General features: G+C 43.7%; 1 protein-coding gene across 8 annotated transcripts in view; it reads left to right on the top strand.

Moving 5' to 3' along the window:
- The window catches only part of LOC147018330 (guanine nucleotide-binding protein G(i) subunit alpha-1), a 140678-nt gene extending 120269 nt beyond the window's left edge, over positions 1–20409 (top strand). For all 8 annotated transcript variants that reach the window (XM_085897876.1, XM_085897878.1, XM_085897877.1 and 5 more), the window contains 4 exons: positions 10110–10238; positions 11429–11558; positions 11843–11996; positions 12837–20409. In XM_085897876.1, coding sequence (XP_085754002.1) covers positions 10110–10238; positions 11429–11558; positions 11843–11996; positions 12837–13027 — 604 coding nt within the window. In that variant the 3' untranslated portion in view covers positions 13028–20409. The remainder of the gene's footprint in view (positions 1–10109; positions 10239–11428; positions 11559–11842; positions 11997–12836) is intronic.
- The last annotated feature ends 4044 nt before the right edge of the window (positions 20410–24453 follow it).

The following is a 24453-nucleotide window of genomic DNA, read 5'->3' as shown; positions in this document are numbered from 1 at the left end:
ATTCTCTGCTCTCTGTGCCCAGGTTCTTTTCCTGCGGTGCTGCGCTCAGCAAAAGGACACATGAACCTAGCACAAAAGCACACGCAAAGGCAAACAACATGTCATGTAATTACCAACAATTAACAAACGTTCTTACACAATAAAATCCTGGATACAGGTATTCTCAGGTTTAGAAGACGACCTGTTGGAGCCGAGACGATGGCCTCAAGCCATGAAGGAACTCTGAGCCGGAATATTTTAATGAGAGTGTTAAAAAAAAATCATGAGAACCGTATTTTCACGCAAATAACCCGCAGGTTATGTTAAATTTGTTCCAAAAATTCCAACTGCAGGGTATACTCGAGTGCAGGTTATATGGCACATGGCATAACCACAGGGGGACAACTTAAACTATCAAGGATATAGAAAAACAGGCAGTTATTAGTATTATGTTGCCAAAACGAAGTTTTTGCAAGATATGTTCGTCAGCTTGTATGTTTTTTTTTTGTTTGTTTGTTTGTTTGTTTGTTTGTCTGTAATCACGTATAAAAAATTCTGCAGAGCACAGTTATCATTGGAAATTTTTGTAACTTCGCATATCAGAGGCCTATAGAGGTCCCTTTCAGCGCATAAAATTTTGAAGGTCAAGGTCAAAGGTCAAGGTCACTTTGTCGCAAATCAGGGGAGTTGACTAAACCCTTATTTTTTGAGTAATTTTGATCGGATCGTCTTCAAACTTCATGAGAATATAGTTCATGGTCTGGCGCTCAGCTGATTAATTTTTGGTGGCGATTGGCCTTGACCTTCATGGTTAGCGCCTCAGGTCAAACATATTTGACCCCAAGGTCAAATTTTCAAGTTTTAGGAACCATATCGTGTAGTACCTCAAATTGAACACCTCGATGAGTGCTTTCTAGATATGTCAAGCTTGAGACATTATGACGTCATTTGGTGACGTTATGAGGCAAAAGCATATTTTTCATGGTTACTCTGTAGAACGATGTTCATCAGAATCTCTCGTAGGCAGATATTCCTCAAGGAGTCGCTCCTGGTGGATAGGATAGCAGCTCTGTTCACCTCAGTGTGACCTTAAAGAAATCACACGTGGTCACCTTTTGGCAAGATACGGGTCACCCTGCGGGTGACATTGGTTTATTATTATTTTTTTGCAAGTTTAATTGTAATAGCTTTATTGACAGTTCTTTCGCATATTTTCCCTCCACGTATGTATATCTAATCACAGAGCTATTTAAGATACCGGTAAGCCTTCTTCCATAAAGCCCACAAAGTCCCTGTCGTCTATGTCACTGTGAAACAGCTGAAGCAGCTCTGGGGGTATGTTCAGTACCAAGTTTCTTGTGGAGAGCTCATCAAGTGGCTTAAGCACTCAGGCAAGCACTCCATTCAAAATCGCTGAGGAACTGCTGGCTTGGCAAGCGCTAGCTAGCTGCTTAGTAACTGAACACACCCCGCAATCCACATCTGTCGCAATCCACATCATCATCTCTCTCGTCCTCTTCTTCTCCAGAAATCATCCACTTCTTTTTGTCAACTTTCAGTTTGAATTTGTTCGTTAAAGTTTTATGTTTTCTCTTATTTGGACTGACAGCAGACATTGTGCAGCAGTGACTTGTAATGGTTATGGATGATTTTGTGGAATGATATAAGATTCAACAGCCTGCAGGGTGTTTAAACATTTCTTATGGATGAGCAGCCTGATTTTGGGTCGCATCTGTACCAGAAATCCCGCTGCTTATTAACACATCGGTAAAGTAAACTTTTATTTATCAAAACCATGTCAGCTGCGAGAAATATGGAGATCGCATAATCTCCTGGTCATGTGGAGAGGAATGCTGGGATGTTTCGTTGCCAAGTCAGCCATTCCCTATCAACAGTTTTGAATGGAGTGTTTGCTTGAGTGCTTAAGCCAATTGGAAAGTCCATCCATCCATCCATTGGGACCATACTCTGTGCAGAGCATTGGTGCTGCCGAAAGGCGCTGTCACACCTTGACGTTTTAGCCAGCAATGGCAACGTGTAAAACGTTGGTGTACGCTGAAGTTTTGAGGTTTTAAAAAAAGTTTTGGTCGTATTCATAACGTGTTGGTCGTATGCATAACATATTAGTAACGGGCACAGAACGTTTCGTTGTCTTATAGATAACTTGTACCAACGAATGCTTAGCCTGTTGTCGGCGTTCACAACCTATGCCCAATGATAGTTTAACTTAGGCATAGCACGCTGCACGTATCGCGACGAACTCGTGGCGTTCTCTGTTAAAAACCTGCCGCACGCCGATTTAAATCATAACCGCCTGAAAATTGGAAGTGTCAACATCGCAGTCACACCTTGACGATTTAGCCAGCGTATGCCGACCTCTGAAAAATGTGTCAAACGCTGGCACACGTCGAATATGGTATGGGTAAGTTGTGTATACGTTAGGAGCATGCTGAAAAACAATAAAGTGCGCTGTCATATTCCGTGGTACGTCTAGTACGTCATGAAATTTCAAGCATGCTGAAAATTTTACGACATTTTCGACGTATGGCTCACAAGTTCCGCATACGCTGGCATAAGTTCTCGGCACGCTCCGCGGTCATTGACACACGTCGGACACACGTTACTTGTAAGTTACTCATAAGTCAAAACACGTCGAGGTAATGCTTTGCATACCCAAAACTTAATTTTTAACCTATGAGTAACGTGCTTTGAACCTATGTGTAACGTATCTCAAACGCACATTGTCATATGTCGACGAATTTGATTGACGTCTTCCAGACGACCACAGAACTCACTGAACGTGTTTCTAACTTACAGCTTCCGTATAATGGCGATTTGGCAGCATTTAGGGGAATTGGTATATACAAATGGGCTTCACAAGAGGAACCCGTCAGTGTTCCAGACTCCATGAGTAGATGTCAATGTCAGTTGTGTCAGTAGTAGTAGTAGTAGTAGTAGTAGTAGTAGTAGTATTGGAAGTAGTAGTAGGTCCATGTCAGTCGTAGTAGGTGAGCGTGATGGGGAGGGTGTGGGTGATGATGGATCCTCCTTGCGTCCACGAATAGGAGACTACTTTGCACCATTGGTCGATGTTCTTTTCGGCTAATTGTTTTTTTCTCATTCCCACGATGTACTATTTTTTGTTTCAGTTTTTAAAGTATTCAAAACGACTTGGACAAATGCATAAAGTACTAGTAATGAACACAGAACGCTTCGATAACGTATAGATAAGTTATACCAACGATTGATTAGCGTGTTTTAGGCGTCCACAACCTATTCCCAACGATAGTCTAACGTAGCATAGCGTGGCAGCGTATCGTCGACGATTACGTGAGGTTTTCCATTCATAAGCTGCAACTTCACTTTTAATAAATGGCTGTCACTCGCCTATTGTTTTTGGACGCTGGTGCTCGGCAATTTAAATCGTTTCCATTGAACGAGTTAAATTGCTTCCACAGCACTGCAGTCACGGCACCAACAGCAGCAGGCTCAGTGCCAGCCTCATGCTAGGCTCAAGCGGATCCCTGTAGAAGGTGTACTGCTTGGTTATCCTTGGACCCACTCTGGCTAGCAGCTCGTCGAATATTGCTGGGAGCATTCGCAGGAAGTTGATGAAGGATGCATGGTCCTCATTCTGGAGTTCCACCATGAGCTGGTCATATATGCCATAATGGTGTCGCCTCCCGATCCATGGTCTGACCCAGTTCCTTCTCCTCCGTTCACGTCTTCTTCTCCCGGCTCCATTGGCACGCAACTGGGGCAGTGTCAACTCGATGAGGTCATGTTGATGTTCGAGGACAGGTCGGTATTGTCATCTCAGCCTTGCCGTGTCCTCCATCTCTCGGAATGACATGGACATGTACTCACCACGAAGTTTAAAAAAAAGACGGGTTCCTCCTGCGAAGCCCCTTTTTATATACCAATTCCCCTAATCACTGCCAATACACCATTATACGGTATCTGTAAGTTAGAAACGCGTTCAGTAAGTTCTGTGGTCGTCCTGAAGACGTCAAATACGTCTACATACGTATTTGTGCGTAGGACATGCTTTACAAATAATTCCCAAGCACGTGCCTCATAGGTTATAAATAAGTCACGGGTACACTAAACATTACTTTGACGTGTTTCGACGTTTGAGGAACTTTCAAGTAACGTGTTGCGAAGTGTGAGCAATGTTCGTGTAGCGTGCTTACAAAACGTTACTCGTCGGTTAGAAATAAGTTTCGGGTACGCTAAACATTACCTCGACGTGTTTCGACTTATGAGTAACTTCCAAGTAACGTGTGTCGACGTGTGTCAACGATCGCATAACGTGCCTACAACTTATGGCCAGCGTGGCGGAACGTGTGAGTCATACGCCGGCATACGTCGTAAAATTTCAAGCATGCAAAAATTTGAGGACAACCCAAAAGTACAACGTTTAAAGCCAGCATACTACGACGTATGGCAGTGTTTTTCAGCGTACTCTTAACGTATACAAAACGTACCCATAACGTATTCGACGTGTGCCAGCGTTTTAGACAAATTTTTTATAATTCGGCATACGCTGGCTAAATTGTCAAGGTGTGACAGCGGCTTAAGCAGTCTCCTTGGCTATTGGGCACAATCCTCGGCGGGTCGCCACTCCGACACAGGATAGCAACAAGCTGGCACTCATTTTGCCGACCTCAAAAGGATGACGGGCAGAGTCAACCCCACCTGGTATGAATTCAACAGCCGAATGGGATTTGAAATCAGGATCCTAGGATCCCAAGCCCACCACCCTAACCATTAAGCCAACACCAGGTATACTTGGCAAGTGCTCTACAAGAAACTTGGTCACTGAACACACCCCTGGGATGCGGGGTATACCTGTGTGCAGGTTATACGTGCCTGAAACTTTCCGAGAGCACTTTTTTCCCCCCACGTGCGGGGTATACCAGGGAGCAGGTTATTTGCGTGAAAATCTGGTCAGCATTAAGAGGGGAGGGAGGGCAGGGAGACATGATGAACCACCACTTTGTATTAGAGGGGAGAGTGAGTGTGCACTCACATGATGAGATAATTTAATGGGCTGGGAAATTAGTAATTGGCAAAAGTTTTGAGCACTAAAATAGATTTTGGCTTTTGGTTATTGTCTGGGGGGGAGGGGGGACATTCAACATGTGAACACTAACTAATGCAAATGCAACTTCAAAATATGCATCTGGAACATGAAAAGTACATTACACATGCACGGATTAAAATGTGGCTTTCTTTCACTGGCCCAATTATGCAATTTGTGAATGTGTAGCTGAATGGCTAAGCCGTGAGAAATTGCTACACTTTCTCTGCCATTTTGATGATCTCGGTTTGTGCTTTCTTCTTTTTCCTGCTTTCAAAATAAATGTATTTTTCAAAGCGTTTTGAGAAAGCAACTGTAAATTAACGTGTGAACCCAATTCTTCACTTTGCTGTGCATTTTCCTTGAGATCTTGTTCAATCTTGTTATATTTATGAGCTAGGTGTCGTAGTTTGAATTTAAGGCTTTTGCACAGTTTTATGTTTGTCTTGTTTTCAGACTTTTAACCTTGCATTATGTGGATAGGGATAAGTTGTTTGTTGTTGTGTTGCTGGAGTGACAATGCTGTCCAAAATGGTGAATAGAAGGTAATACATTGGGTTTTCGAGTTCCCCATGTCCGGAACCAGGTAAGGCCAGGTATGTGAGGATGAAATTGGATCACAAAGCATCAGTGGGCCGGGACAAGCCAATTTTTGCTTATTAAGGCAAAAGGAGTGCACATCAGGACACTGCTAGGCACAGCACAGTTCCTTGATAAGCTGAATTGCTCTCTGCGCCTTAGCCTCAATTGGTTGTTCAGATGTACGCTCTGGTGCCCTGTCACCTGGTCGATGCCACCCATCTTGCCATCTGTCTCTTGCCTCTGGATGGTCTACCTCATGAGATCCCGGCTATCTAGCATCTCTCACTTGCCTGGTTCCTTTTGTGAGTTGGGAGTGAATGTTGGTTGTGGTGCTTAGATGTTGCATCATTAGGTAGTGTGCTTATTTAGTGTCTATGTTTGGGATTCTGTGCTGTCTGTCTCATGTGCCACATAAAATTATTATATTTTCTTAAGGCTGTATGCGTGTGTTAAGTTCCTGCCATTTTTGCTACGCCGACGTTCCGTCCAGGATTGTGCCCAATAGCCCAGGAGACTGCTTCGGCAGCCTGACACTGCACAGAGTATGGTCCCGATAGATAGATGGATGGATGTGATCCCTTGGAGGATTAAATTAGAGTTAATTGTAACATTGATAAGACATAATATAGAGTACAAAGTGCATTCTCTACTCAGGTGCAGCTTTGTCCTTTAATATTTTCTCAGTTATTTTTAGCCACCCCAACCCTCTCCCCTGTGAATTTCTGATGTTTTGACTATGAGGTGTTTCGGACTTTTAACATCATCAAGATTTATGTCTTAACCCACTGCCCCCCCCCCCCCAACTCACGCTCATAAAAGCAAACAGGCATTCCCACATCAAAACAGCGGAATATTTGATGCTTTCTCCTCCCCTATCATGCTATCACCGACTACACAGAAACCATGCTCCTACATGTCGTGGCCCGTCACGATCGTCTGTCCCACTCACACTACTGTTATGTTTGTGGGGTAGATGAAGGGATTTCATCATAAAGATAGGATTGTATGGAGTTGTTTGGTCCGTGGACGTGTAGGAGACATCTCGATGTAATTAAGTAGGGAGACTGTGAGCTGAAGTGTCACTTGTCACCACACGGGGGTGGTGCCGTGTTAATGAGGTTGGGATCAAGGATAACTTCCCCAGTATGTAATTGCCCCCCCTCCCCTGACTTTTCCCGATGTTTTTATAACCGAAACCACTATAACAAACAAGCAAAACGTGCTGAGGGAGCAGAGGCCCCGCCTTCCCGGGTTTCGTGTGAGTAGGCCATGCCCCGGAGGTGGAGGATTGGTGGGCATGACGTGAGACACATGAAGAGGAGGAGGTAGTGAGAGAAACAGATCAGGGAGGGAGGTTGCGGAGTAATAACCAAGGGACACACACGGTCAAGAGAGGATATGAGTCTCAGAGGGCATGGAGGATCTCGATTTTGCTCTCGGCATAACGAAGGCTGCATGATTCTCGTATTAGTGCTTTGTGAATTTGCAGCGTGCTGAGCAAGCCATTGATGGTTCGGCCGAGCCGTGAAGTGTGTACGTTTCTGAGGAGGGAAGGAGAGCGTGCCTTGGAGCCTCATCACGGGGCCTCAAAAATCATCTTGTCGGGTGGGCCATCGTTGTGAACAGACTGGGTGCAAGAGAGGATCAGTCTGCATATTCACTCGTGAAAAGAAGCTGCACAGTGTCTCTGAGCCTTGGTGTTAATTAACGCTCATTAATTGCCTGACGTACGTTCTTCCTGCTGCGAGAGGGTGACTGGGCGCCATTTTGTTTGGCACATCTACGAAGCACCTCGGTTCAGAGCTCCCTCAAGACCATCTTTGGCACACAGCTGCCTGGATAAAGGAGGGATTTTTCTTTGGTTAATTTTCCCCTTGTCTGTATTTAAGTCTGTGTGGAGGCGCGTCAATTAGATTTAGATTTAGTTTACCTCACGTTTTTCTTTCATTTTTGTAATTTTAATTATCGTCAGTGTACATACTAATGCGTGCCCATATGTACGTGGCCGTACGTGCAAAAAACAAAACAAAAAAAAACTTTCAAACCGCGTGCCAGAAACAACAGCCACACAGGCCGTTCCTTCGCTCTCATGTGGCCGTACATGCGTGGCCGTACATGCGTGGCCGTACGTGCAAACCCCCCAAAAATAAAAAAACCCCAAAAAAAAAAAAACATTTCAAACAACCACACAGGCCGTTCCTTCGTTCTCGTAAACTACGACTAGATTGGGGCATTGTGTTTATCTATAAATGCGCAGAAGAAATCATGAAATTATTAGAATACAGTGTCATCATTATCCGGAAGTCCGTACGTTGTAACCCGTAATGGGGAACGCGGCTGAGGATCTCTTTCCCAACGGCCACGCCTACGCAGCAACGTGACCTGTGATTGGTAACTAAATGGCGCATCGGCCACACCTACGCAGCAATGTGTCCTGTCATTGGTTGGTAAATAAATGGCCATAACTTGGGAAGCACTTGTCCGATTAATATCAAACCTTGAAAAGGCACATACTCGGGTCCCCAGCAATATACCTAGCAAGTTTCAATTAGATCGGACCAGTGGTTGTCGAGAAACAGCGGTCACACACACAAACACACACACACACACACACACACACACACACACACACACACACACACACACACACACACACACACACACACCTACACCTGGAATTATAGATAGATTTGATTATCATTATTAAATGATTGTTTAGGTAATTCAAATTGCTTGTGTCCATGTATTTGTGCCATTCTGGTGCAGCGCTTAACTGTTTTCCCGCACGCGCGCATTAATCTCCGAGAGTCTTGGCTGTAGGCCTCCAACGGAGAAGTTTAGCTATCCTTCCAGGTCGGGGTCCAATCCCCCTGACAGGACAATATCGTAACGTATGTGGAAAAGATATGTGACCATAAGCTGGTTAATCATGCCAATAAACGACCCAAAACCAATTATCTTCTTCCTGATGCATCTATACACTAGGGTGCATCAAACGCCCCTTCTTTGCGAAAGTTTGAAAAACATAACGGCGATAGGACAGATATGTTGAAATACATGAAAAAACATTTCTCGTTTTTTTTTTCAGAATTTTCCGTCATCATCTTGGGGGTCCACATCGGGGTCAAAGTTCAGGCATGCAGCTCCTGCGCATTTTTCAGAATAAGCGTTATTTTTCACTGTATAGTGATCAAAACTTGTGTCTGATGGTGAAATAATTCTGACATATCGATGTACTGCTCCTTTGGTGATGTTCCAGTGATATAGAGCCAATCAAATTTGCCGGAGAAGCGGGAAACTGGTGATTTTCCCAGAAAAAAAAACAACAAAATAGTAACAAATGTCTCGGTTCTGTCAAATTCACGGCTTTATCACCCAGAATTATGTGTATTCATATCAAGGTACTCATATAATATCATTAATGATCAAGTTTCAAGCGTTTCCGGAGATTCGGATTTTCTTTCCTGTCATTCTCAGTGACTTGTTGCACATTCTGAAAGTGTTCTTCAGATCGAGCTGCACCGAGACAGTCCGTTCCGGGTTTTATTAGACGTTCAGTGCCATCATTAGTTACATTGAGTGCTTTGGTTTTAGATTTTGAATCCACATAGGCTGGAAGTGTTGCCCACTCACTCACTTCATATGTTCAGTGATCACTATACAGTGAAAAATAACACTTATTCTGAAAAATGCGCAGGAGCTGCGTGCCTGAACTTTGACCCTGATGTGGACCCCCAAGATGATGACCGAAAATTCTGAAAAAAAATGAGAAATGTTTTTTCATGTATTCGAACACATCTGTTGTATCGCCGTTATGTTTTTCAAACTTTCGCAAAAAAGGGGGCGTTTGATGCACCCTACTATACACATCATTAAAAGCAAATAATGACCGAACAAATGCCTTGATAATGACATGGGTTTAAGTTTAATGGGACAATGGGTTTAAGTTTAATGGGTTTAATGGACATGGACAATGGGTTTAAGCCCCACTTAAGAGAATGCCACGCAGTTATCTTGGCAGTGTATAAGGCAACAGACCGCTTTCTTGATCGCTGAGGCCTATCTTCACAAGGCCTGTGATGCCTGTCAGCATCCTATTAACTGTCGCTTTGGTCGTTTTACAGTGAAGGGAAAACTTGTAGTAAAGGCAGGTCCAAAGATTATGAATATGACAGATCCAAAGACGTCTCCAGCTTCGCGTAGCAGTAAACACCAACAGGGCGACCATATTATTTATCAGATTGAAATTGTGGGAGGAGTCGGGCAAGCTGTTCAGCCAATGAGTGGAACGGGATGTTACACACACACACACACAGACAGACAGACAGACAGACAGACAGATGTCAACATACGAACAAGTGTATTATTATATCGATCTATATACATGTGCGTCCGTCTGTGAGTATATGTAATGCCATTTATTACTAATCCCCCTAACCCCCGGCTCTCTCTCTCCCCTTTGCAGCTACTTGAATGACTTGGAGCGAATAGCCCAACACAACTTCATTCCGACGCAGCAGGATGTCCTCCGTACACGTGTCAAAACCACGGGTATTGTGGAAACACATTTTACTTTCAAAGATCTGCACTTCAAGTAAGTCTGAATTTTACGTACCATATGCAGATATTGGGGACCATGAAACATTTTAACAACAATGGATACATTTTGTACTGATGGTGGATGTGTTGGGGAGCAAGTGATAGCGATAGCATGATATACAGATATACAGATATACAGAGCATGATATACAGATAAACAAATTCGGTGAACGGAATAATGACCTCTGGTTTGTATTTGAGATGCCACGAGGCAACATGTTAAGGAATGGAGAGAAGTGAAAGGTAAGACAGTCAATTTCATGCACAGAAGAACCAACACCATTTGAGAAAATGCATGGGATCTATCTGGCGGTCACACAGCTCACCATGTTGTATGAATGGTCCTTGCCGGCTGGAGAGAGGATGGAATTCAAATGAAGACGAGAAAATGAAATATTACAGAAATGTAATTTAAATAATGAGCGAAGGCAAGGGATTCGTTTGGACTCTCCGGAGATTGTGTACAAGACGAGAGATGTCAAAGAATGAGAAACCACCAACTTATGTGCAGTGAGCTCACACCAAAGGTTCCAATTTGCTTTGCATTGGGAAATAACGAAAATGCTAACTGTTTTTCATCATGGCAGTCAGCGAGAGGTATTCCACTTGAGCTTATGGAACCTGAGCAGGGTGAAGGTTTATTTTTGTATAGATTCAGTAACATTGAGCAAAATGGCTACATTTACTGTTACTCTTTGTTCAAATTAAATGTTTGACTGCTGAACCAATTGTCTCTCTGAGTCGAGACATGTATAGCGCACTGCCAAGTCGCAGTAAACATTTTTAGCGTCAAAGCTTTCCCACCACGAGGACCCCACCCTCTCCTTACCGCTTCTAAAAGAAGCCTTTGATATTCCTTATTTTTAACCATTTGACAGTATCATGGCTCTAAATAGGATAGATATGTTGCTTCTCAAAGCTAAGTGCGCTCTTTGATTTGCGCTTTGGTAACAGCATCCAGGTTTGGCTGTCCAACCATCCCTTTCTGGCAGATGAACAAAAAAAAACAACGTCCAACTTACTGTGGATAAAACCTGGGGATTTGGCATTCTGCGCATCCCTGGTTTTCTCGGCACTCGACTGAATAACTTGTGAAGTGTAATGACAAATGACGCATTCCAGGTTGTAACCCGACCGCGGCGAATCTGCATGCAGTCGGCTCAAAATTTCTTGTGATGTTCTCAGGATGTTTGACGTGGGAGGGCAACGCTCCGAGCGCAAGAAGTGGATCCACTGTTTTGAGGGCGTCACGGCCATCATTTTCTGCGTGGCTCTCAGCGCTTATGATCTGTTGTTGGCCGAAGATGAGGAGACGGTAAACCGGCTTGTGTAATTGCATCACTTTAATGTGTTCATATTTACACTGACTTCATTTCCAGTATATCAATCAATTTGAAACAAGTTGAGTCGTACGAGTAATGCCTAGTTTTGAAAGATGTATTTGTTGTAAGTGAGGCAGCTAGAAACTGATGGTACACTGTGTGTCATCATGGTCTTTGTTGTTGCATCATGTCAAGTAAGTGCCATATGTGGTGACATTCTCTGCCCTGATGATGCATTGTTTTTTTTCTAAGTTCGATTGCACTCGTTGCTCAACAGAACCGCATGCATGAAAGCATGAAGCTGTTCGACTCGATTTGCAACAACAAGTGGTTCACAGATACCTCCATTATCCTCTTCCTCAACAAGAAGGACCTGTTTGAAGAGAAGATTGCGAAAAGCCCACTCGCCATTTGCTTTCCTGAGTACGCAGGTACGTTGTGTTGCCTTGTGTTATATATTGTCAACATATTGAGTAGAGGGTGATTCAACACTTTTGCTTGGTTTTTACATTTTTGACACAAGTTGCATTTGTTTTTTAAAGAATTTTTTTTTGTGGGGTGGGGTGGGGAGACGCAATGAATTTAAGGATGACTCTATGATTATAGACGATTCCAATTACATCCTCCTTTTTTTACTGCCCACGTCAAGCAATACCAGTGAAGTCGAGAATGATCTGAGTGAGCCGTTAGTCTCATCCTTACGACTCGCGCTCGCAAAAAAATAAATAAATAAATAAAAGCCTTTCTGGCATTTTTCTGGAGTGGTTAGGGGTACCCATGCTGCATGGCGTTCCAAGTGAACGTCTGCATTTTGCATCAAAAAGACCAAGCACTGGTCCTGAGAAAGAGGTGTGCTAGCGTCATGTGCGGTATCTTGAGTGACCACATCTTCAGCTACAGAACAGTGGGCCACCTCCCAAGTTCTCATGGCATGGAGACTTATCAGGATTGAGAAACTGTGCCAACGGAGAAAATAATTTAAGTATGGGAGTGGTGCAATTTTATACTTTTGATCAAAAATGTACAATGAAAACCTCAAAAACACAAGGAAATTCTGATCGAAGAGGATATCTGCATTATAACACCCTCCCAATACAGTGCCCTATCTTCACATAACCAGGGTGGGAACCGACACTTTGGAGATGAAACCCAGAATCCATTGCTATTTTCGATAAGGATAAAGCATTACAATTATAATCGGAATGGAGGGTGGGGTTGCGACATTCTTGCTTTGTCTTTTTCTTAATAACATGTCTGTGCTTTTATGTCAGGTTCCAACACCTATGAGGAAGCTGCTGCCTACATCCAGTGTCAGTTTGAGGATCTGAACAAGCGTAAGGACACCAAGGAAATCTACTCGCACTTCACATGCGCCACAGACACCAAGAACGTGCAATTTGTCTTCGACGCCGTCACCGACGTCATCATAAAGAACAACCTCAAAGACTGTGGCTTGTTCTGATCATGAATCTGGTGTGGAAGGTCTTGGTTGGAATCCCAACAATGTCCTGCTTCGGCAAAGATGTTGCTGTGGTTGTAAAATTTTACAATGTGGGAGCCAGGGTTTGGGGTTGGGGGGGGGTTGTTTGGAGGGTGGGGTGGACATTTTGTATGTAAGTAGGTGGGTGAGTCTAACTGGGATGTAATTTACTTCATTTCTGGTCATCATTCCTTGTCAAAACTTCCCATTCACTTTTATTGCTGCAATCTTAATCACATTTATCTCAATTTCACCTGCCACCACATTCCTTTTAACCTCCCACTCAAGCTGTTCACTGCAGCAATCATTCTTGATTATTCTCATAATTGAAATTATTATATGACCATCCTGGGCATTTTTTTTTGGCTCATTCATTAATCATCACCAGTTTTTGCTGACCTCCATCAGGAACTGTTCATTGGATTAATCTCATTCCGACCATACTGCTTTGCATCTTTTTTTTGGCCAAACATTCTTGCCGTAAGAGGTGAACGCGCTACGTGCTGGGTTCTGACTTTGACGCTGCACGATGATTTAGGTGCAAAACTTCTCGCATTGCTCTTTGAGTGACCATATTTTCTTCGGCTGGTTGAGACATTGTGGCTGAAGCTATGCGCAACTCTTTTTTTGTATTCATGATCGAAGCCCATGGAAGGACCCAGAGCAAAATGCAAGGGAACAAAATGGAAAAGGGGAACACAAACAACAGAGTAGAAGTGAGAGTGAGATCAATGGGAGGGGAACAAGCTGCACACAAGCTGAATGAAACTCAGCAAGAAGAGGAAGGGGAAAAGAGGGGATGAAACATAAAAGGAACAAATTCATTGACAACTAATAAATGAAAAGAGGTGACGGAATGGGGGGTTAGGGATCACAATAACCTGGATCAGGAAAAAGGGAGTCCTTGGGAATGGTGTCATTTGGGATAAAAGAGATCATGAGTATGGATGGGAGAGTGGTCTACAGCTAGCTAGAGGTAAAGAGGTCGTAGTGAACAGCTGTCTTGAAGCCTTGGAGGGAAGAATGGGACTGAACAACAGACTGGGGAAGCTGGTTCCACAGGTGAGAGGAGAGGCACAAATGATTGGAGGTGAGCAGTAAGCCTGCTTTTTGGGAGTTTAACAAGAAGAGGGTTACTGGCAGACCATGTGTAGTCTGCAGAAGCCTGCGAGTGACAGAACCATGAGAGGGCAGAGGATGCAAGACCAAACAGCAGGCGGCAGAATACAGACAGGCCACTAACATGCCTGCAATGCGAAAGCAACAGGCCAAGACACTTAGCTTCATTGCGGGAGATCAAGGATTTTGAGGGCCTTGCTTTCCATGGCAAGAAGGGCAAGGTGTGAGGCAGGGGCGCCAGCCGAAGTGGGGAGAACAGTGCTCCATCAAGCTCTAAATGAAGACCTTGTAGGTTGTGAAAAGCTTAGATTTGCCAAGGAAAGGCTTTGAACGATGAAGGATGCCCAGTAGGCGGCTGGCTTTGGGGGCCATCTTGGAACTATGGTCTGCCCAAGAAAAATTATGGCTGATGATGAGGCCCAAAAGTTGAGCGACTTCACCTCTTCGAGTGGTTTGTTTAGGAAGTCGATGGAAGGGTTTGCCAGATAGTCCTTTTCGGAGAGACAGGGTGTATGTGTGGGATTTGTTGGGATTTAAAGATATATTCCAGGTGTTGGATCAGCTCCTGATTCTCTCAAGATCTGCAAATAGAGAAGAGGCTACTGCTACCTTTCTGAATAATGAAAAATGATGTGGCAGAGGGTGGCATCATCAACAAAGAGATAGGCCGGATTTTCCAGAGAATCAGAAAGATCAGTGATGAAGATGAGGAACTTGACTCGGCCGAAGACACTACCTTGGGGCACTCCAGACTTGACAGGAAGGGGAGATGAAAGGATCCCGTTAAGAGATATACTCTGACTCAAGGAGTGCAGGAAGTCAATGATTCATGAGCATAGAGTATGGATGCCATAAGCAGAGAGCTTGGAGATCAAGGTGTGGTGCCAGACTATCAAATGCTCAAGATATGTCCAGAGAGATGGCACTGATCTCATGTCTGAGATTGAGGGCTTCTATCTCTTGTTGGGAGAGTGGAAGCAGCATCTCCAAGGTAGAATGACCAGGTCTGAAACTGAACTAATGACCTGAGATCAGGCCATTCGAGAAAAGGAAGGATTTGATGTCAACTGCAATGATAGATTCCATGACTTTGCTTATAAGTGGATGAAAGCTATTAGGCCTGTAGTTAAGAGGATCCATTTTTGTTTGTGTATTGCAGTGATGTTCGCTAACTTCCAGGCAGACAGAAACTGAACCAGAGAGCATGATTGAGTAAACAGAGCAGAACGAGGATAAGCAAGAGCAGCAGAGCAGGTTTTGAGGTCACGTGTGCTGATGCCATCTGGGCTTGTCACAGAATTGGAGTCTAGGTTTGCCAGAAACCTCTCCACCTTCTTAAGTTGGGAAAAAGACAGTATCCAAGAGCAGTTAGACATAAGGGGGTAGGGCAGGTATAGGGAGTGAGGGTTTGGGTACACAAGATTTGGAAGTAAATACAGAATTGAGGCATTCGGCCTTCTCATGAGCGGAGTTTGGTGTGGTGCCATTTGAAATGAGGGAGGGAATGGAGGGGGAGCATCCACCAGAGACAGACTTAACAAGGTACCAACATGTCTATGAAGGAGGAGACAGATTTGAGAGTTCAGACTTGAGGTTGGCCAGATGTTGTTTTCTGGTTTTCCTCAGAGTGGACACACTTTCCTGAGAGTGGCTTTGTGGAATGATCTGAGGTTACCTTCAGTCGGATTTGCCTTCCAGGAAGCGAAGGCAGGTTGTTTTAAAGCATCTGCCTCACCACATGATTCTGTATACCAGGGGCAGGAGGATAGATTTGACCACTGCAGATGAGATGGCATAAATCTGTGCATAAGGGAAAGCAAGCTCGTGTGGAAGGAATCCCAGGCAGTATTAATATCACGAGAGGTGGACATGAAGGACCAATCTTGACATGAGTGCGCAGCAGTCAGCTTGGGTGAACTGCCAGACTCTGCGGCACTGAGGCAGGTCTCAGATAATATCCAGAGAGATGTTGACTCTCACAAGCACGTGATCAAATTAACCTATTCTAGCAGATGAGGAAAAGGAGACACTTGCAGGAAAATTTGTCATGACTAAGTCCAGAAGGTAGGACGGGCTATTGGGAGAAATCTGGGTCGCAAAATTCACTGTTTTAGTGAGGACCATGGAGTTGCAGAAGTTCTATGCTGCAAAGCCATGGATAGTCGAAGAGGTACCAAACACCTGGCCAATCACCATGGTGACACTTGAATCACCAGATATGAGAAAGAGAGAGTTGGGATGAGTGCTTATAAGATGGCCCATGTTGGCAGAGAGGGAGATATAAATGGAGTCATCCCTGCTTAGATGGTACAGCACACAGACAAACAGGAGCTGTTTGTGGAGGGGAAAGCACAGGCAAGGGTATTCCTTCGAGTTATGAGGGGGAAGGGAAGTAAACGGACAGTGGGTAATGGAGTTCTTGACGTAAACTCCGCCACCGGAATGGGGTTCAGGCCGAGGTTGCTTTCAGCCTTGGATCAATAATTTTTTTTGTGTTGCTCAGCTCGAAACTTGTTCAAGACTGGTTTTTGATATAACCGTTTTGCAATCTCACCTGACCACTTCACGCTGCCCTTTTGGGTTGTTGTCTTTTTGGCTGCCACCCATCAGTCTGTACAAATCTTTATTTCTCTGCTCGCAGTCTGCCCTCATGTGGATCAGTAACCATCGTTTGCCCCCGGGCAGCCTGAGATGCTAGGCACTTCCAATGGTTATTTGGTGATTGATCAAGTGGTTGGCACCTTCTCTCACCTGTAAGTCTCATTGTGGTTTCTCAACAACTAGCACGAATATTTTGCTTGGGGGGGGGAGGGGGAACAAAAAACAACAGCAATTTTTTTTTTAACACTTTGGTAAAGTGCAACTCAATATTTGATGTTTAATTAACCTTATCTTTCCTGGATCTTGTGGCCTTTTGTTGTTTTATAACAGTTTGTTTGGCAAAAGCACACACGATTTGTGGTGTTAAGAATAAGTATTTTTGTGCCATTTCATCCTTCATTTGAGTGTTGAAATATATCTATTTGGACGTCATGGATTTATAGCCATAACTCGAATGATCGGAGCAGAAATGCAGGCAGGACTTTGTTGAAATGAAGGAGTACATTTTGTTTTTTTCATGGTTATGGACCAACATGATACCAACAAAAAAATTCAGACGAGGGCTGTACACTTAATTCTAAGAGATTCATAAGTTCAGTCTACTTCCTCAATGGAAGAATCAGCATCGTTATTTTTGTATTTTACTCCAATACCCAATAGTTCAGGCTGGGTATGCTGATTGCACGCATTATGTAAATGCTTTAAATCTGCATGAGTTTCCAACCCACTAGATCTGTAATACGTTCATAGGGCCTCGATGCTTAGTGAGATTGAAGGGGTGTTCACACACAAGGGTTAATCCAAAGAAAATGCATAGTTTAGAGAGCTGAGGTCGGGTGAACAAGTTAGTCCGTCAAAACTTTGGAGGAGGTCATCTGTCAAGGGCCAGGAATTAGTAACATAGTACGTTTGTGTGAAACCAGCACAAGTATTTGATCCGGTGTGAGTCTCTGTCCACAGGCACGCTGTCGGGGGAAATTCTCGCAACTGTAATCGATACACGACCACACATTCTCCCGCCACTAACTAGTTCGCTCCCTGCCGCCTTTCCCACCTATAATATTACGGTGTCTATCCTTTTGTCACGATTGCCATCTCCTCTCACCGCTTCGCAGATCGTCAGCAAACTTTGTCGGCATAATTAGCAACATCTTACATTTCTACGAACGATATCTAAATTTCCTTGCGAGTTTTATTCCGTTTGGCCCTGTTGAAATTAGACTTTTGTCAAAGCATTCACTCTGCCGGATTGTCGTTTTTCGCTGATTGATTGCCGCCAGTTGATCTGCTCTTCCATGAGCCTCGATACCTGTATTAAATAATTTAAAACGTCACAAGTTTGTACGAACTTGTGACTCAAGATTACTTGTATGCACACAGCATTACAGGACTTCTGTCAACACGTTTGGTACTTGTCATAAGGCTTATTTTGAGACAAGAAAGGCAAGAGGCTGAGCACGAGCGATCAAGAGATAAATGTAAACCAAGCGATTCTGGCCAGTCTCACCAATTGTGCTCGGCCCGGTTCCGCTCAGCCGGTTGGAGCAATATAAATGCACCTTGTGTTAACTGAACTTCGTTGCTTTGACTCGAGATTATAATTGTCGTCGAGTTTTTTTTTTTTTTCGTCATCACTCGCACTAAAGAAAAAAAACCCACTTTTCTTCAGCAGATTATGATTACAAAATAACAATATAATCCATCGATCAGGCATCCGCCTGTCAAATAAATATTGGTCACATATTGGTGTGATTATTATTATTATTATTAATTTTTGGTCAGTTAAACATTACTCGCATCTCATGCAAAAAAATTTAAAGGAACAATGTACACACAACTTCGCACTGCAGATAGTGTGATGAGTATTCAAACACGCAACATCAATGTTGTATAATGTTGATCTATGCACCACCACAGAACTAATTTTGTTCGCTCATTTTGCGATTCGTGTTCCCATGCTGCATTCCATCCTCACTATAGGTTTGTAGTGGAGTTTTCAGTGGTATTCCTTTGTTTTTTTGATGGTCTTGTGTTGATATCAAAACAGGAACGTTATGTGACCGGTATTGGTTCATGATTCACTTTTATAAGCGTTATTGGCATTACTTCCGTGCAGTTCTTGTTGTCAAGTTGAAGCTGTTGACGGTACGTTTACTGCCCGCTCGCTTACGTTGTGTTCGTAATCTTTCGAGCATACTCGGTCATTTGTTTTTAAATGTTTATCGTACTTGTGGGTGGTTCCGGTGCTGTATGCCCTGCAATTCCAATGGCCTTAATGGTAAAAGAGCCATCTTTTTGGGGACAGCAACAATTTTTTTTTTCATCGTTAGTATTTTTGAGACTCCAAAATTGTCGGAATAAGTGCTGCCATTTTTATAAAATAAATAAGTGAATAAAAGGAGCTTACTGTTTATAACAGTTTAAGTAATTGTAGAATCCAATGTATGGTTTTGATGGATTTCTATTATTCTGATCTTTCGTAGGATAACTCGTTTCCAGGTGGCTGTGCTTGTGCAATCTACCTTTTGGCCAAATTTTCGGTGTTAAAACTGGCTTTGTGGAGGTTTCTTGTGCCTTATTAATTGTTACAATCAGACACTACTTCGCCCCGACTGTACGATGGCAAGCAGACCCGGAACACCAACTCAGCTCCGCTGCTCAATTAACAATCGGCTTCTCGACACATGGAATTTACTAAGGCTGAAAAGGCCAGTCCTCATCGAACTAGAGAGAGCGAACAACTGCCCGTCCAAGTGAACAAGTGCGAGATTTATAGGGACCATTCAAGAGCAGTATTACCAAATGGAACCGTTTCTGGCAACAGTGTTGACGGCCGCGAACAGCTTCCTATTGGCTGAACGGAAGGGCTTCTATTTGGTGCAACTATTTGTTGCACATTTCGCATTCCTTTGGACAGCTGCACGGTCATGTTTTCACCGAGCACGTTTGCTTCCCGTATTTATCAGTGCCTGCTCGTTTGCCTTCTGGGCACGTCTGTCACACTTGTGGAAGCTTCGAACTCTTCACTTACCTGGCCTATTCCTACATAAGGTCACTTTGTGGGAATTGTGGATGTCAGGAGACTTGATTACTAAAGTTTAATAGTTCACAGCACAAGGGAAGCAGTGCTTGGAGCATGAGAATTGGCTCGTTTGTGAATTTCGGTCAATTTTATTAACTTGGACACAGTTGTGAAATAACCACAGTGGATTGTCATTTAAGCTGGGTTGGTCAGGTGGTCTGTGCTCTTTTATATTGTGATGGAGGTGTCCTTCAGGCCACTCATTGAACAATAGGTTTTAGCTTAACAGTTTACCTGAAACTATCAATACATCTCATCCAAATTTTCAGGAAATGAGCATTTTGTTCCAATATGTAGATCTCGTCTTTGTTGTCGCTTCCTTTTTGATCAGACATATTTTGGTGTTTTTGAATGGCACAGCTGGCTGATTTTGGCACGTTTTTTGGACCATTTGAAATCCTTACGAAGTGCATATTATGCTCCACTTGTGTTATCCTTCATTCGTTTGTGAGTTACAGACCATTTCTCTCGTCGACTGATTTCCTATTTTATCTGCTGTGGATGTTTGTGTTATATGCTGTTTGCCACTATTGCTGTTAAATAAAGTCAAACACCTAAACAACTGACGAAATCGTGACTTTTCTACGATCGAACACATTCACATGTCAAAAACTTCTGAAAGATCTGGCCAAAGCAACTGATGCTGCCATTTATTAAAGCTCATTTTATCTGGAATGAATTTAGAGCAAATCAACTGCAAGGTGTATGTGTGTGTAATATATATATATATATATATATATATATATATATATATATATATATATATATATATATTACACACACATACATACAAGCAAGTTGCCCATGCCCTAAAGATATTCTAAACGGGGTGGGGATGAAGGAAGCAAAAATGCAAATGGTATCTCACCGAACCGGTAAGCTGGGAGCAACAATTCACATTTATTGCCACATCTGATGTAATTTAAATGCTCTAAGGGCAGTGACATGCTCTATTTGAAACTGTTTGTTCGATTTTATATATATACAGGCCCGTCGCTAGGGGGGGGGGGCATTTGGGTGCAATGCCCCCCCATGGCGCATCTCGTGCCCCCCCCACTTGTACGCCACCCATTTATGCCCTGTTGCACCCTGTGAACAACTTAGTGTTTAAGGATGAGCGCCCACTGTGAACTTGCTGTTTAAGAGTTCACCTGTGTGAACGAAAACCCTTATTCCAGATGTTCAACGTGGTGATTAATGAGGCCTTCTTGGATAAACTGTTCTTTAATAATATCCTTCTTTGAATAAGAGTCAAGAGATAAGTGTGCGCTTCCCAGCGCATATCCAAAAGCAATTGGCAAGACAATACAGTCCAAGACCACAAGATAAAATATAATAACGCAAGCACTAACGCCAGCAGCCAAGACCTCGTGTCGAATGTCGATGTTGTGGGTGGTTATATTATATATATCGTGGATCATTTAGTTTTAAGGAATAGCCAATCAGCATATTCGATATGGAGGCCCTATTGAGCAGGTTAGCTGATTGGTTATAAGTTTGGTATTAAGGAAAAGACATAAATTTACATTATTAAAGATGAAGTGCATGTGCACCACGTGACCTTCACAACCCGTCAACCCTCCATCTTACAAAAGTAATTTTATAATAAAAATTAAAAATGTGTGTTTGCAATCGTGCTTACATTTGAAATTATGCAGATAAAACCTGTTTTTGATGTATGGATCATTTAATAAATAAAACCGTCAACCGTCAAATCTCGCGAGTCGCGAGAATAGTGACGCGAGTCACGAGATTCGTGACATGAGTCGTGAAGGACGAATCACAGAGCACGAGCTAAAAGCAAGAGAAAAAGACGTGGATGATGGATAAACGAAAATGGCTCAGAAAAGGAAAAAATGCAACCGACGAAAATGAAGAAGATGATGAAAGACATGTTGTGTGAGGAGGAGGAGGAGGAGGAGGAGGAGGAGGAGGAGGAGGAGGAGGAGGAGGAGGAAAAGACGATCATGTCGATGAAATACCGACAGAAGCTGGCCAACCTGGCCAAGCCAGCAACGTCAGCCCTGCGGCTGGAGGCCCAGCACAGACAGCCGAGTTTCCATGCTCGGCGGCGGCCTCGGGGTCGGGTGTGACCATCAAGCCGCTTCCCGATGATCTTGGAAGTGAGAGACCGAATCAAGTTGTTCTACAGCGGTTCCCTGGCCATCTGTTGCAGAACAACAGTCGCTCGTTTGTGTCCTCATGGTACCAGACTAATGAATGGCTGGAATACAGTGTGCAGACAGATGCAGCATTCTGCTATCCATGTAGGAAGTTTAACACCGCACGTGGCCCAGTGGACTCAACTTTCACAGTGCGAGGATACCAGAATTGGAAACATGCCGTTGAGAAAGGCAGGGGGTTTCACAATCACGCAACTTCAAAGGAACATTTAACTTGTGTTTTGAGGTGGAAGGAGAATGAGAGGCGCATCGATTGTGGTAAGGAGATTTCCACACTCCTCAATGCTGACCAGCTAAATAGAAACCGGTACTATGTGTCTGCTGTTATAGATGTTGTGGGATTTCTCGCCGAAAATCAGATTCCTTTTTGAGGGAGCCTTGATAATTTTGAAGATATGTCAGACGGGCACAGGGGGCTCTTCCTCTTGCTTTTAAACTACACACTCAAAAAAGACACCGAGCTAGCCGAAATAATAAAGCATATCCCACGAAACGCAAGCTATACCAGTCCGGAAATGCAGAATGAACTGATCTTCACATTGAGTAATGTTGTGACGGATGCCATCGTGGAAGAAGTAGGCACATCGTGGTTTACCATCAAGGTGGATGGGATGAGGGACCCCACTGAATGTGAGAACATATCAATCATCTACTCACAATAGCTGCAGCCGACGCTGGAGATGCAAAAACATTGACAGACCTAATATGCAGAGCTGACAAAAACAGGACTTGACACGTCAAAAATATTAAGTCAGGTGTACGACGGGGCTTCGGTAATCGCTGGGAAGCACGGTGGGGTGAAAAAGTTGTTGCAAGAGATATTGGAAAGAGAAATCCCCTATGTGCACTGCTTAAATCACCAACTCCATCTGGTAGTTATCCACGCACTGGCAGCAGAGAAAGCTGTCACTGATTCCCTCGAGGTTTGTTGTTGCCTGTACAAATTCTTCAGAAACCCACTGTTGCTGCACAGTATAAAGGTGATCAGTTAAAACGACTTCTTGATCAAAGGTGGACGGGACATTTAGCCACCGTGTCTGTGATCATAGGATCTTTTAAGGATATCACATCCTTACTGTCAGAGATTGATGCAGAGCGCGCCTACGGTGCAGAGATGAGGATGGAGGCTATTGGGCTTTTGCGGGAAGTCTCTTGGCCTGCCTTCATGTTCATTGCTATCTTTGTACAAAAACTGCTGATGTTGTTAGATGGCCCCAACAGACTCTTGCAGGCAGAGGACATGGACTTGCTAACGGGGTTGGAACTGGTGGCGAGTGCTTCAGAGTGCGTGATGAAACTCCGCTCTGAGGATGAGTTCACTGATCTGTGGAACAAGGCCAACGATGCTTGCACTTCCACACCTGCACCACCAAAACGGAGATGCACAATGCATAAGAACTTGGAACAGTTTGTAGTTTTGGAGACTACAGGACAAAACCATGACAATGACAAGACAGAACTGCAGAGGGTTTTTTACAGCGCAATTGACACTGTGCTTGGAGAGATCGCTCAGCGCTTCAGTGAGCGCAACACACAACTCGCCCGTTCACTCGCTGCCTTGAATCCTGAAAATGGCACGTTTTTGGATCCCCACTTGCTCCAGCATATCATGACATTAACAAAGTCAACCATCAGTGAAACAGAGTGTTTGGTTGCAAAGCAGTTTACTCGCTCACAGACAGAAAAGCAGCCAAACGAAAGATGGACAACACAAAAACTCCTCTCAACATACCACAAAACGCTGGAAGCCATGCCAAGTGTAGTGACTGCTATGAGACTTGGACGAACACTTGGTGCGTCCACTGCCATGTGTGAAAACTCATTCTCAACATTGAGGAATGTCTTCACTGACCATCGACGGTCCATGCACCATGCACGCAAGGCACAACTAGTACAGCTGGCCTTCGAGAGAGACCTCACACGTAAATGCCTGAATGAATGGAAGGAGAAGGTCCTCAGAAGATTCCAAACCGAGACGCGTCGCCTACAGCTCTTCTGACAGCGAGTACAGTGGTATAAAAACTATACGAGGAGTTCATATTGTGTGTGTGACTGTTGGTGATGCGTGTGTGGTTGTGGTTGCAGTGTGGTTGTGGTCAGCACCCGCCGTGGTCGGCTGCTTTGTACTTCTGATGTTTAAGTTAAATGTTGTGTTTAGTGCTTTGCATATCCCATATCTAGTGCTTTGTGCATAACCTTACCCCTGTGTAATTGACTGCTTTAAATGCAGACCTTGTGGCATCTTCAGGCTGGTCGTATTTGCTGTTGATAGTTTAACGTGATGATCGCAGGTCATACCCCACTGTATCTTATTTCAAAGTGCACTGATTCCGGTGCCAATCTCCCCCGTTTAGTCATTGTATCTCTGGTGTATTAATTTTCTAATGCCAATTCTTCACAACACCTTGTATAAGTGCACCTGA

Source organism: Eptatretus burgeri, chromosome 10, assembly GCF_056783735.1.
Source record: "Eptatretus burgeri isolate ZD-2024b chromosome 10, Ebu_testis_v1, whole genome shotgun sequence".
Taxonomy (NCBI): Eukaryota; Metazoa; Chordata; class Myxini; order Myxiniformes; family Myxinidae; genus Eptatretus; species Eptatretus burgeri.
This window is presented reverse-complemented; position numbering and strand designations above follow the sequence as displayed.